This window comes from Chrysoperla carnea, chromosome 1 (assembly GCF_905475395.1).
Source record: "Chrysoperla carnea chromosome 1, inChrCarn1.1, whole genome shotgun sequence".
Taxonomy (NCBI): domain Eukaryota; kingdom Metazoa; phylum Arthropoda; class Insecta; order Neuroptera; family Chrysopidae; genus Chrysoperla; species Chrysoperla carnea.
In genome coordinates, this window is record NC_058337.1 from 72,045,876 (window position 1) to 72,061,761 (window position 15,886).

The window sequence follows — 15,886 nt, forward strand, 5'->3', positions numbered from 1 at the left end:
AAATTACTCAAAATAAATATTTTATAATCTCATAAATAGATACATTCTACAAACTCTAGGTAATATAAAACCAAATTTACAAATGCGTGTATAATCCGACCTTTGTTCTTAAATCTTTAAGAAACAAATAAAACATTTTTGCCGTTATTTTCAACAATTACTTACTATATGTTCTAAAATAAATTAAAAAATAAAAATTCCAAATAATAAGTAAAATAAATTATCTATTATGAACCTAACCAAAAACACCGTGATGGTTTTTGTTTAACACAAATATTATTTATCTCATCAAAGTAAGTATTTGGTTCACATATAAATTTTAAATGTAATAATTGTGATTGTTGAAAGCCAGGTGCACAATAATGAAATACACGACAATCACTCGTATCCTTAAAAAAATTATGTAACTGACTAATATGATCTGTACATTTAAATATATTCTTATTATTACTACTTGTATCAACAAATTCATAATCTAAATCGTCTACAACACTTTTCTCATGTTGTTTTGGATGTTCAAATTGTATACTAGTTAAATAATGGTTGCTAATTAATGGCGGTAAACTTGTTGTAGTCGTTGTTGTAGGTGCAGCTGTAGTTGTAATTAAGTGTGGATAAATTTCTTCTAATAAACGTATAATAAACTCAGTAGTTTTATTATGTTTTAAAATTAACATTTTATTATCAACATACTTTGACTTTGTCACATTTTCAATTTCCTCAATTGCTTGATTAACCGGTTCTAACATTAATACCGTCTTTAAATGTCGTCTTTTTAATTCTACATCATCATGTTTTGTTACGTTCTCACTAGATGACTCAACTGTTTGATTTTCGCTAGATGGCTGTATTATCGGTACAACAATACTTTGAGTGGTAGTTGTAGTTGTAATCGAAGGATTGTTTTTATTATTACCACCGTTTTGTGATTTATGGTAAGTGTCAGGCTCATAGTTATCATTTACGTAATAATAATAATCGAAGTAATCTTGACTAATTTCACGTTTCGAATGCTTATTATTTTTATTATTTGATGAAATTGATGTAGAAGTGGTTATATGTTCTTGAATTTTTGGCACATCATGATAAAATGGATCTAAACTAACATCAGTTTCTTTATAATCGTCATATGATTGTGGTGCTTTACCAATTGCATCAGCCAAAGTTGGACTTATTGTACCTAAAGTTATATTTAATTTTCGTCCACTAGCATCACTAATTGTTGCACTCGCGCTAACTATAACACGTGGTAAACTATGATGTGGATGATTTTGTGATGATGATTTCGTCAGCTGTGGATTTTCATTTATTGTTGGTTGACTACGTTTTGTTTCGTAATGATCTCGTAAAGTGAACGGTGATGGAAGATTGAAAGGTATTAATGGTAATGGTAACTGTAAATGTGGTTCTTTGTCATCACTTTTTCTTTCATCACTGTGACTTTCTTCTTTAATAAGTTCAGCAGCTTCTTCTAAACTATCATCTTCGGTATCGTCTTCGACTTGTTCTTCATACAATCTTTTTGTGATAGTAGATGGAGAACCAAATTCTTGGATACTATGCCCATGCGGATGCTGAACTTGATATATATCATGGTTTTCATTTTCTGTAGATGTTGGCAGGGGTGTTGTAAGTGCGCTTCGAATTAGCGATAAACGTTGTGGGAGATACTGAGGTGGATTTGTTGACGAAGCAAATAAGTGATAACGTAAGTCAGATGGATCATTTTCTGGTTTAAAGAAATTATATTTATTACTTTGTACCGATTCCGTCGTACTTATTAAACGATTTCTGTCTTGATTGAATGTTGTGTGATTTGGACGGAATTTAAAAGGGTGTGGATTGTCACGATGTGGCACATTGTATCTTTGTTGGTGACTACGATCATCCCCACCACTGTTACGATGACCAGACGTTGTGCTGGGCCTACGGTTTTGATCTTTGTAGATTGTCGTATGCGTTGTTACCGTTACATGAGCTTCTACTGCGCCATTATTATTGTAAGAATTCTTTTGATATGATACAGGTGGCAGCGCTGATGATTGTGGGTGATAATTAAGTTTTGGTGGTGTCTCTGGATCTAAATTAATTTCACCTTGTATGTTTCCATTGACTGGAAAATGATGCGAATTAAAATTTGGAGATAATGTTGATGAGTACGTATTATAAGGATGATTTTGTGATTTTGACGGGCTATCAGATGGATTAATCGACGTTTGAATCACGTAATCAGTTGGTTCGATACTGGTTGATCGATAACTTGGCATTGTTGTCGTTTCTTGTTGTTCTCGTTGTTGTTGCACATACGTCGTGGAAGGTGGCGCTGTTGATGCAGATACAGTAGTTGGAGGAGATTGTTGAGAGTCTTTTGTTTCAGGAGCTGAAAAATCAAACATCATATTAGTATATTGCGAAAGAGTACGGATGATTACAGACTAAGAGTATATTCTAGAAGCTGCAGCAAAGACTTAAACTTCGTAATAAATTTAATAATGTATTTCGTTAAATAAAATTTGTAAAAAGTCATCATTATTGCCTTAGGTACATATGTTTTATTTTGAAAATTCATCGAGAAATTATTACAACAGCCTTTCCACGTAAATAAAATTAAATTAGATGTTGAGCATCGATTGTAACAATCAAAATAAGAAAGAAATTCTTAGAAGGTTCAACCAGAAATTTGAAAGTGTATTTTATCCTTTCATTTTTACAAAAAAACGTGGTGCCCCAGGATCAATCCCGTATGCAACCCGTAAATTGGACGAATTCCTAATATTTGAAGGAGAAATCTCATTCACAGCGCTTCCCTCTTATTACGATATGGGAGCGTATTCAAAGAGAGCGTTATTTGATTCAACTATATTTGATTTTGAAACTTTTTTTTTTAAATTATTTTAATAATTTTTCCATTATTATTGACGAAAATTAACATGAAAATCATATTTTTACGATGGCACCAAAAACGCAATACTTCTGCACGCAACCAATGAACAGAATCTTGTAAATCGAATCAATCGTGAATTAATTGCCGGTACGTTATCAAATTTCTCCTTTAGTTATATTTGTTTTGCTTATCGAAAGATGAATTTGCACGTTCTCATAATTAAATTGAGAACTTGCCCAAAAATTATGGGATTTAACATAGCTTCGAAACGTCACATAATGTTGGAGACTATAGCAACATGTAATAACGATTTACGTGGCTTGTCCCATAGTAAGTTTAGTGATATGCTTTGTGTCATGCTTTGCAACAAGTCAATTATCTTGATAACCTTGTTACCATGTATAGTAGAAAGTCGAAAGTCGTAGAAAAAATTTAAAGTATCGCCAAAGTTTAACTCCCACAAGAGCTACTTTAATGATGTGTATGAAAAGCAATAATAATACTTTTTGATATTTTTACCACAAAAAAAAAGAAAACTTGTTGTATGAATCATCACATGTATCATAAAAAAAAGATGAACACCCTGGAGAATTGTCTATTTGTTCCTTTTGAATAGAAAATAAAAAATAATTACCTTCTACAATTGCTGGTGCTGTGTTACCATATAGTTCTAAATTCAAGCTATAGAATTTCTCTGAATTGACGCAATCAACTTCATCTACCCGCTCACATACGCGTGTTTCCTTTATAAAAGAAAAAGAAAACATTATTTGTTTGATTTTGAAAAAAATAGTGAAGAGGGAAAATGAGCTAACTACAAACCTGATCAAATACAGTCCCATTCAGACATAAGAAACGTATATCCATTGGTTCCTCCATTTGACCTAGTGTGCACACATGAAACATTTGACAATTTGCTTCCAAATCTGCGTAGTAACCACCAATCACTTTTCCAACACATGAAAAATTTGTGTCTGGTAAGTTGTCAAAATCCAAATACTGAAACAAAAAATTAAATTCACATTATAAAATGACCAGAACTGTCCTGGAGATAATAAGTAAAAATATTGTCTGGATCTCAGAGTCCAAATTTCCTTCCGTTCACTCGAGCAATTTAAGAGTCAATAGATCATGGGGATGACTTTTAAGTTGTTTATATTAAATTAAGTAACTTATTATTTATATTTTGTTCGTTGAAATTGTGTTAAAATTACTAAAACTGGCATAATATAATGCTCTTACGTATATTAGCGGGATAATAAGCTTTACTATGATAATTTTAAGGATAAGGGGTCATGCATAAATGCGTCGCATGTTCATGTCCATGACACACTCTCTAGAACCCCACCTGTAATGTCACACTATAATACCCATCCTATAATTGAATAATCTATAGCAATTTTTTTTAAATTAATTAATTTTAATTTATATATTTTTATCCTTTCCAATTGAATTTTTATAAAGGTTTTATTTTGTGACAATATTTTAAACATCTCCATCCCCTATGTTAGATTTCCTCCACCTCTTTCTCCTATTGTGTGACGTAATTTGTGGATAACTCCTAATTTCTTAGTTGCAACTACTTTCCAAGATTGAACACTACTAAAATGGAATCATGGGCCCGACATAATTTATCTTAAAGCAACATTCTAAGGGAATAACAAATTCAGATATTTCGTCAACAAAATAGTCAAAAAGAGTCACAAAAAATAGCTTTCTACGATGAACCAGGGAGTATTTATACCTCTAGAAAGATTAACATACCAATTGTGTGCTTTTGTAAGTACCTATGGCTTATTGATTGTGGAATTATAACTGCCTTACGTCTTTAAAGTAAGCAAGTCATTGAATGATTGGGGAAACAATTTTTTAATAACTTTAGACACTTCGATTTGGTTCGACCGAGAGATTTCTGGAATCATCCAACGACACATCGCTTTTTTTGAAAATTTTATTTTTCTTAAACTTTTTATTCCTGATTTAGTTGAAATTTTTACTTTGAACTCATGAAAAACAATGCCCAGAGGATCCTGGACACAAGTATTTTTAATAAGGTTTTAAAAACAAATTGATAAAATTAGATTATAGAAACATACAATTTCCATTTCTGGAACCACATACATAATTGCATTTTAAATAAAAAGCAGTTAAAAAAACTTGCTTTTGGAAAATAATAGTCTTTTTTTCGATTTGCTCTGTTTTTAATATGATTTGGTCGAAAAATTTTGTTATTTCATTTACTTTAAAAGTTGGTCTGAAAATTTGTTGTGCAGTATGTTGAACACCAGGAGTAAAGAGGTTAGACTTCGATCATTGACTTATAGATACATATCTATAATAAAAAAAGGTCGACAAAAAAAAAACTGAGAGTTTCTAAAATTTAATTTAAAATTTTGGCATTGTACAAAGACCAATGGTATTGTATTTTGTGATTAAACAGTTCCGTTATTAAACACAGACAAATATTCAGACGTAAAAACTAGTTTTCATAATATATTAAATACAAAATTTTAATTGAAATATTAAAAATGACTTAATTTGTAATATTTTTTATACTTAAAATATCATTTAAATATTATTAATTTGAAATTATTTGACCTTGTAACAGTGTCGGTGTTCATAGGTATAATTACAGACTCAAAAAATGGCCTAAAAGCATTGTTAGTAATATTACTTATATATAGAAATGTGTGTCATTATTAAAACAGTAATGTTCTTGGTTGAAAGTAAAAACAAATACGAATTTCTAAAATTAATTTTGATGAAGTATTTAAAGGCCGTGCACATTTTATTTTAAATTGAAAACGAAACAATTATATTTTTGTTCTATTTTTTTATGAGACTTGTTGCAACGCCAGGAGGCAGACAATTCTTAGACACTTATTTATTAATTGGTTTATATATTGCTCCACTCAAAATAAATACCTTTAAAGTTCACGATATCACGCTTGCTTTTGCCCTAATTAAATAATAAAAAATGTAGAAGTGACCTTAAATTAAGGTAAAAAATGATCGAATCTATTCTAACGGGCCAACCAAATAAATTTATTTAATATATAAAATAGTAATACTAAGAAATTTATCAGTAGGTACCATAATTTATAACTTGATTAGCAAATAATTTGTTTGAAGATATCAAATTCGTAAGAATAAGGAAGTTACTTTTAATACGATTTCAAACTTTCAATAAATTGTATACACACGTAACTAAGTTTCTAAGTAAATTTTATTTTAGATGTCGATTTTCACTCACTTGTAACTGTCGTATTAAGTTGAAACTTTTCATGTGTAAAAATTGAAAAACATGTGTAAAACTTACTTTCTGAAAACTATGAGCATAAAATTATTTTTCGTAGGTTTTTTGGATATTTATTAACTATTTCTTTAGAATAATTTTAACTTGCAATTAGTTTCGGATCTTTTTTATCTTTATCGTCAGGCATTCGTTAAAATAGAAGTAAAAAATACATTCTGCGAGTCATAACAAGAAGATTAGGTATTTAGCTTATGAAGAAAAGATTATATACAGTTCCATTGTAGGTCATAGAAACTCGCAGATTTAAAAATAAAAAATTGTAATTAAGTCTCTCAAACAGTTTTTCTCTGTTAATATTTCGTTTTGACGATAAGTGCAAAAATATCTGAATAGTAAAAATGTAAGAATCTAGTACTTGTTTTTTTTACTTACGATCGAGTTAACAAAACTATAACCGGAGTCTAAAAAATTCAAGATACAGGAAAAATAATGTTAATTTTTTCATACAGAGTAATTCAACTTTGTTGTAATGTAATCAGAAATTTTAGCGTCCAAAATTTTAATTATTCTTAAGACTAATCAGAATATCATTGGAAATTCTATAAATTAGCATATCTTCGTGAAATTAGCTGTACATTCAATTCAACCCAATTGTTTTTCATTTTACCTAATAAATAAGTTTGTTTTATGTCTTACCCTTTTAAGCATTCAATAAAAATTCTTCGTTTTATAAATTTAATTACTTTTATAATACCAGTAGTTAAAATACCTTTTAGTAATTGACATATTAAAAATTTAATTTCATCATTAAAATCTTAAAATTAATAATTTTTGAAAAGGTTATTAGAGCAATTATTTTATTATATGATGTGATTTTACGATACACATTAAGGAAGTAATATGATTTTACAATTGATTGAACTGTAGACATTTAAATAAGTATCGTATACTGATTACATTTTACATTCTTATTACAATTACATCAATAATTTTATTATTGTGATTATGTAAATTATTGACCTATATATTACAGACATCAAAAAAGAACATAGTTTATATATTTATGATGCTACAACAAAAATAATAATTTAGATAAATGATACCAAGTGTTTCTTAGGTTAAGATATTAGTTGCATATACAGGAGTAGTCAAAAATATAAAATCAGACGCTTTATTTATAATCAAATATTTGATAAACCACTCAATAATCGTCATATTTGTCGATAACCAAATTCGAATCTAACAAAGCGAAGAAAAGAAGTCATACGACAAAAAAAATGTTTATAAATGTAAAAAATATAAGATTATGAATCAAATATTTGATCAAAACGATAGTAAAATCCTTAATTTTTTCAATATACAATTTTCATCATTATAACGAATAGTTTTTGCAGCAAGATTGGTTATTACCAACTTGTAAGCGCGTTCAGTTTCTAACCGAACTGACTTTCCATGAGAAGTAGAAGAAACTACTTTGATAAGCTAATCTTATTCGAAAGTGAAATTTGTTAGACTAAAAATCTTTAGAAGAAATACATGATTACCGCTGGAGTGGTGGTATTGGGGACACATTGAATATACATGCGTAAAAAATACTTCTAGCTTTTTACACCCTGCATATATGAAATAAGTTTTTAACGCTTAAAAATATTGATGCTACGGTCATAATTTTATATAGGTGTTCATAAAATCACCTAATTAGTTCATTTTTGGTTGTCTGTCCGTCTATCCATCGATGGACACAATAACTCAAAAACGAAAAGAGATGGATATCAAGCTGACATATCTTTTTATAGCGTTCTCAGGACGTAAAAAGTGAGTTTGAGTTCGAAAATGAGCAACATAGGTCAAGTAGGTCTTGAGTCCGTAGGACCCACCTTCTAAACTGTTAAAGATAGAACAAACAAGAAAATTTTTAATTTTTAATGTAAATGTTCGTTATGGTTAAGTTAAGTTAAGTAAGAGTGACTGTCCAGACACACACTTAGAACATAGAGACACACACTTAGAACATAGGGTCTTTATATAAAATAACCAACTCTTGTTTAACTTTTAAACTTTTTTTTTCGAAAACATTACTGTTTACCCGTAAGGGCGCAAATTAGGAAAAAGCTTTAGTAATGAGTGCGAGTCCATTGTACACACACATGAACAGTGTTGTAGGAAAGTGAGTCGACACGGCGCACCTTCTTACGGCATAAGAAACGACTTACAACGTATGTTATATTAAATATAATTAATTTTCGAAAACCAAAACAAACGGCAACCGAAAGGCCGCCATAGGTGGTTTTTTAAACTTAATTTATTATTAAGTCAAATTTATTAAAAATAATGCAAGCACTAGCAGTACTAGCACTCAATCAATTGGTTTTCACTTGTTTAATAAAATTATCATACCAAGTTACTTCAATTAAAAATGTTTTAACTAATTTTAACTCCGAACTAAGAAAAGGGGTGTTATAAGATTGACCGCTACGTGTGTGTGTCTGTCTGTCTGCGGCAACGTAGCGCCTAAACGGATGAACCGATCTTGATTTTTTGGTTTTGTTTAAAAGGTTATTTAATGGAGAGTGTTCTTAGCTATGTTTCAAGTACGAGTTTAGGGTTACATACCCGAAAAATTTCTCGGGAATTTATTTAGTTTTCTTTTCCCTTGTCAAGAAAATTTGTAATATTGAATTCAATGAAGTATAGAGCCTGCCGTCATAAAGAAGTAATGAATCGAATGTTTATGGGATTTAAATACATAAGAGATTTTCCAAGAATTCTTAGAACACTCAATATGTGACTAGTATTTTGTAATATATATTTGGTAGTTTATTCTCGCATCTAACTAAGCTTGAAGTCTTCTCTGTATATAAATAAAATGGTAAGATCTACACTATTACGCTATATAAAATGGTTGGTTTCATAAGTTAACAAACGTACAAACCTGATTTGATTTTCACTTTTATATAATAATAAAAATAAAACGAAGATTTAATATAATATTTTTATTTATATTATATACAAATTATAGAGTTAACAAGCTATCTATCTACATATATATTTTAAGTTTATTTTATGAAGTATAATATTCCATTGACATACAAAATGTTATTCTATTTTGACGAGATAAATTGCATTCCAAAATTAATTTACTTAGATAGTTTGTTTATAAATTAACTGTAATAAATTGATTAAACGTGAAACACAATGAAACAAATTCCGTTGTGCAACGCGTTCGACTAACATTTTCATTGAACATATTATCACACAAATTGATAGTTTATGATCTATCGTACGTTTCATGAAAAAATAATATTTTAATAGTTTTTGACAAATTTGTCGGAATATACTAAAATCGCATATCCTGTAATTATTAATAATTATAACTAAGGATATATTTGTATATCCGATTCATTACATTAATTTCGAAAAATATTTTGATAGACGGTTAGAATTGTCTAACGAAGTAGGTTAGGCTAGTAATGAATAATATAAAAATCAAGTTATCATTATTTATTATAATGTTTAGCTGGTATATCCAATGGTATTTTCTTAGCTTAACCAATTTTTTAAAGGAGCATTTAGCAAGTGAAAAGGTTAAATAAAAACTTGTGAAAATTAAAATATGATGTTTTCATCAACTACTATAAAAGAAACAAAATAATACCATTGCATGTCACCTATGATTTCTCTATATAACATAAAAGGACTTCCCTCCTTTATTTTACTTTTAAGATACTTTTGTAGGGATACTTTGTGGCCTTCGGACACTTGCTATAAAATATCTGTCATACAAACACATGACATCAAAATCAGTTTGATCGTTAAGTCTTGAAAGTCCAGCAAGTAAACGGGCAGGGAGACAAACATATTCTTCGAAATTTTTGCTCATCGGTTTCACATTCGAACAATTATTATTTCAGATTCGATAGCATTTTTGATTAATACCTTCTTTTTTTTTTATTGACACGTATTTCGTACTACGTGTGTGACTGATATCTGAAGAAAGCAGAACAAAACTGCTTTTTATTAAATTCAGACCAAGAATATTTTAAATATTTCTAAACATAAGAAAACTTTTAGAATGCATCCTAATGGTGTAATTTTATAAATATGATTTGTGCTTGCGATAAAATAGTAATAAATTAATTATTTCTACTTGAGAGCACTAGAGTCAAGGTTTGATGATGTAAGGTTTTGTATGTTGTCTGGACTACCCCAACATTCTTACAGTAACTCATTTTTTTTATCATATATTGTAAAATATATTAAGCGGGTATTAATGTTACCGGGAAAGCCACCACGATATTTACGGAAGTGCGTTTATTAAAACCAGTTCACAGAGACAGAATCTGAATTCTACGGATATATGTAACAAATACTTTCCGTTTGTGTTGTAAAAAATATTAATATAAAGCCCGCCTACATATAATGTTTAAATCTTAGGAAATAGGCTTAAGTGAGTCCCTTGTGGTCAGGCAATATAACCTAACCTAACCTAACCTAATATAGGTTAATGTCCTAAAAATATTGTATATCTATGATATTATATCTACTAAAAACAATCTACATTTATGATAAAAAAGAACCACTTCTCTATCTTGCTTTTTCGTTCATTCAAGAAAACAAATAGAAAAATTAATTGATTTAAAGAATAATTTTAAAATTGAAATGTGTTTGAGGAAATATGTACCTACCATATTATTCTTGTTACTTATAATATGTTCAAGAATAATAAATCTTCATTCTTATCTTTTTGTACAATATTGATGAATTTGAAAATATAATTATGTCATAAATATTGTTGTGATTTAAAACGCCAAATGAAATATATAAATGAATTGAAAAATAAAATTCAATTCATAAGATAAAAATCAATTTTGAAAAACTAGTTATGTGAATGACAATATCTATTAATTCAACTTTCATAATAATTAAATAATGATTTTAATAATGTTGTTGTTTGATTGATCAGATAATTGATAAGATTAGTTCATCAGGATGGTAAAAATATTTTCTAAAATTTCATTTCAATTATAGTCCAGGCTTCCTCAACAGTAGTCAATACCTATCAACGTTTTCCATTAATAGATTAAAATATCAAGAGAAGACATTTTAAATTTTATTTCGAGTAAAAACTAGAGTCTGTTACAGCGTTTAGGCTTTTTCTTCAAAATTTTTGTGCACAAAAAGTCTACCAAGGTGACTAGTATTCTTTTGCGTAGAGGAATTTTATAAAAAAAAAAAAAAAAAACATTATTAACTCATCATAAATAGGTAGTGTATATTTCCTGTTTTTCCCGGTGATATCCGGCCAGGTGCTATAATAATTTTATAGAACATGCAAATTTTCCAAATAGACTTAAATTACTAATTTGAACATTAGCTTTGGATTTTCCGCTCTACTTTCAGATATTATTCTTTTTGCGCCACTATTCGAGAAATCGTTCGAGATATCGTCTGGCAAATCTGCAAGGCTTTGTTAGATACAGTGACGAAAAATATTAACGTACGTTCAAACATTTCATATTTATATTTGACGTATCCGTACAGATGTCTACAATACTGGACGTTACAAGGTTTTAAAAAAATGTATTTACCAATTAAATTTGCATATTAAACTGTTTTGTGAAGTTTAGAAACGTACGAAAATAAAATAAAGAAAAGCAAATAAAATAACTATTCAAATTTAAATTAAAAATAATTTAATATCATTATTTTATTTTAATTTCTACTGTATTAACTTTAGCACACTAAAATACTTGGTTTTGTTGGAACAAAAAATTAAGAAATCATAAAATTTTATAAAAACATTAATATTTCGATAGCTTATAAAAAGAAAATCAATTTCGTATGTTAACTTGAAGTATTACGTAAAGGTGATAAAGTTATTTGAATATATAGGGTGCTTTTATTTGGCGGCCACATTGTAGGAGCTTAAATTTGATCTCAGTTTTAATAAGTTTGACCATTAAACTGAAGATCCAGGAAATCCGCATTGAATATTCTTCTAAGTTAATTGAATCGAATAGCTAATGACTCCTTCCAAATACAATACCCAATCACACGGTCAGAAATTTACTGTAACAAACCATACAAGCCACTTTTTTGATGGTTTTGGATAATATTAATAAAAAAAAAAACAAAAAAAATTATCATATTATCATACACCAAGTTGACTTTTTCCGAAAATGTATAAATACTGCCGGCGTTTGCCCGGAATGTCCCAAAAAACAACGAAAATGCCAAATAGCGAATTCAACTATTATTTAAAATAAAATACAGATTTCCAAGAAGGTTCTCCGTTTTATGTAAGAATGTAAATAAGAAAGCGACAACCGCGTGAACAGTCAATATTTATTCTTTTTATAGACAATATTTATTATTATTATTATTTTTTGTGTGCAAGACCGCAGTTTTTGTGTGTGTGATTTTTCCCCAACTACGAATAATAAACACATTAAAATCAAAATTTTCCTTTTCAGTTTGTTGATTTCATTTAAAGAAAAGTATTTCATTTTAAGAAAAGTAGTTCCTACACATTTTTTTCTCAGGCCCGGGGAGGTAATGTAATGTCATTGCGCTTGCTATCGAATGTATGTACATTCGATAAATGCGACTTTGTTAACAAATATTATCTAAATAACGCTTGTTGTTTGTACTCCAAAATTGTCAATTAAAAAGGTGTTTCTTTTTATTTTTATTCTGTTTTTGGATTTTATCAATTTCATATGTAGGAACAAGACCCTTCAAGCTTAAGGATTAGGTAGTCATCGAATTATCAAGCATCGTACATACTTGACTTTATATTAATTTCTCTTAATCGCCACCTGAAACACTCTGTAAGTAAAAAAGTACACTCACAAATTAACTATAATGGAATCATTATTCTAACATTATTTTCATTCAAAAACTTACTACTTTAAAAAAAAAAATTATGTAATAAAAATATAAAATTAAATATGACAGCAAACATACATTAGTACATATAAAATATTCTTGTATAAGTTTGATTGACCAGAGGAATGTTAAAAATTTTGAAATTATGTGGTAAAATGAAAAAAAAAAAATTATTAAATTATTATAGTTGATAATAGGATTTTTTTCTATAAAATAATATACATATACAGTATACAGTATAAAGAAATAAAAAACCTTGAAATAAATTTGTATTTATTTTAATTTATTAATTAATTTATTTCAAAATGTTTAATTTACATTTTTTTTTCATAAAATGAAATAGAAATGAAACGAGTTTATCAGTAGGAAATAATTCTTGAAATATTTTATTAAAATTGGAATATTTAAAAAATGTAAAAGATTCCTTTAATCGTAAAATATAAATAAATTTTTATTCAATTCGGATAAATAATGAAAATTTTTGATAAAATAGAAAAATAGTTTTTCCAATTAAAAAATAAAAATCCTCAAACCAATACTCAAATTACACTTTAGTACACAGTCTTTCCAAATTTTCTTGTAATATAATGTAATGGATATTTGAATGGATATCAAGATCAAATTTAATAACTTCATCCGCGACTAAAATCCTCATAGCCTGTGACTTTCTTTTAATGGGCCCAGAAAGTTTTAATTCCAAATCACAAATTCTTAAAATTGACGAATATTTGTTCATGGCAATGTTCAGATAAGAAAATAAATGAATAAAAAATTCGAAAGTTGAGTGTCATATAACAGCCTGAAAATTTTCAGAAAGGTGGACTTTGGAGATGCATTGTTTCAGATACCGTACAAAATGATTAAGGATAGGTTTTCGTCAATTTAAAGCTACAGGTGCAGTAAAAATTTTATTTAATTTAATTAAAGTTTCGTTTATATGAATTTTTGTGAAGGAAAAAGTTGTTTGATACAACTTTAACAATACAGTAAATTAAAAAGTATTAGGTAAGTGAAATCTATATTTAGTAAAAGCAAGCAACCTGAAGTTTTAAGAAGCTTTAGAATCTGTTTTGTTAATGGTTTAAAAAAACTATAAAATAATTTGTTTCTGGAGTCTGATATGGTGTGTTAATTTGGGCCCTCATATAATGAGGTCATTATCAACGCCTCGATGCTCATTATAAATACTGTTTAAAGTAAACCTATTTTTAAATTTTAATTAATTTTTTTATTGTCATTAAAATAATCAAATACATGTTTCATTACTTTGGAAAAGCAATTAATAAAGTAGTAATTTAATAAGCGTACTTTCCCAAAGCAAAACTTAGCCGGATATTTGACCTAGGTTGAATATTTTGTTTAAATTGGATAAGGAATAGCCATAATGATTTCCTGAACTTATTTTCAGTCAGAGTGTGGGACCTCAAATTCGTATGGATAATTCTGTCTATGCATAAAAATATTTTTCTGAGAAAAATAGGATTATTAAATAAGAAAAACCGACTTAACCAAAATGAAATTAAAATACTTACCAAATTCCGTAAGGAAAAGTATAAAATTAATTGAAATAAATTGCAATATGATATAAAACAAAAGAAATATTTATGTAAAACAAAGTGTCTGTCAGTAGCCTTGCTTCCATTGACCCTGCTATTAGCTACTTATAGCTGATATTGTTGGCATATAACACTTCTTTTTTATTTTACACAATATTTGTAATAATAGTAAAAAAACATGTAATCATATTCAAATTACAATGTTAAAAGGTGGTTGGTATGTTCTTTCTGTAAAATGATACCGGATGTTTAACTTTCAATAACACAACTATTTTAAATTATGATTTGATTTCTTATCACACTAGTACAATCTCAATTACGTTTAAGAGGATTTTTGACTTAAGGCAGTGGTCGAGAGAAGAAGCATCTGAAATAACGACAAAATAGCAAAATCCCGTGTAAATACGTATATTATAAACACATATAAATGAGCATACCGCCTATTGTGGTGTCGAATAACACCAAACATATATTAAAGCGATCACCAATGGCTATTATAATACGTTGCCTACAAAGACCGATAAATATCTACGATAAATATTGAACGTTATAACAGTACAGGCTTAATTTTTTTTTCAAATTTGTTTCCCACTCTTTTCAAGCCGTTTCTTAAAGATTGCGAGATTCGTATCTGAAGTTTAAGACAAATTTTAAAAATATTAATGACTTAACCTTTGGCCCAACTCTTCTTCTATAATGTAAAAAGTTTGAACTATATTTTACAACATTGAAATTATATTTTTGATTTGTATTTAACTTCTTGTAATAAAAAACGGGAAAATTTTTTTATTAAAATTGTTCAGATATTTTAGGTAGATTTATTCTAAATAATTGCATCAGTAATCGTTTATATTTATAAAATAAAAACTGAAATTTTCTAAAATCGGCATAGCGAGTGATTGGCTATGGTGGTATTTTTATTAGATATATTATTTATTTGTTACATTGTTGATGCCACTTTTTATTTAAAAAAAGCTACAAATCCCATTTCTATTTTATTCGTTTTAAAGGACACTTAGATAAATAATTTAAATAGGCAATATTGTAAAAGAAAATTTAATTTTGTGATTTGATTTAAAACGAAAACAACCTATAATTTCAAGAATAATGCACCTACGATCTTAAACAAATACTTTAGCAATGAATCACAAACCATAAAACGCCACACACAAAAATATTATTATTTTTTAAATCTTCATAAACGTGTGTAGAAATAAATAAAAAGGGCGTTATTGTTAAATTTATTGGTGTGTATCCAACAAGGCGGAATGCCAGTGACAAAAGCCTACTGTGAATTTTGAT

At 28.2% G+C, this 15,886-nt stretch overlaps 1 protein-coding gene across 1 annotated transcript in view; it reads right to left on the bottom strand.

Annotated features, from left to right (window-relative positions):
• Positions 1-227: 227 nt before the first annotated feature.
• LOC123290744 overlaps positions 228-15,886 on the bottom strand; it is a 114,548-nt gene continuing 98,889 nt past the window's right edge. The window contains exons 3-5 of the mRNA XM_044871044.1: positions 3,707-3,883; positions 3,519-3,627; positions 228-2,380 (exon numbers count right to left, since the gene is read on the bottom strand). Coding sequence (XP_044726979.1) covers positions 228-2,380; positions 3,519-3,627; positions 3,707-3,883 — 2,439 coding nt within the window. The remainder of the gene's footprint in view (positions 2,381-3,518; positions 3,628-3,706; positions 3,884-15,886) is intronic.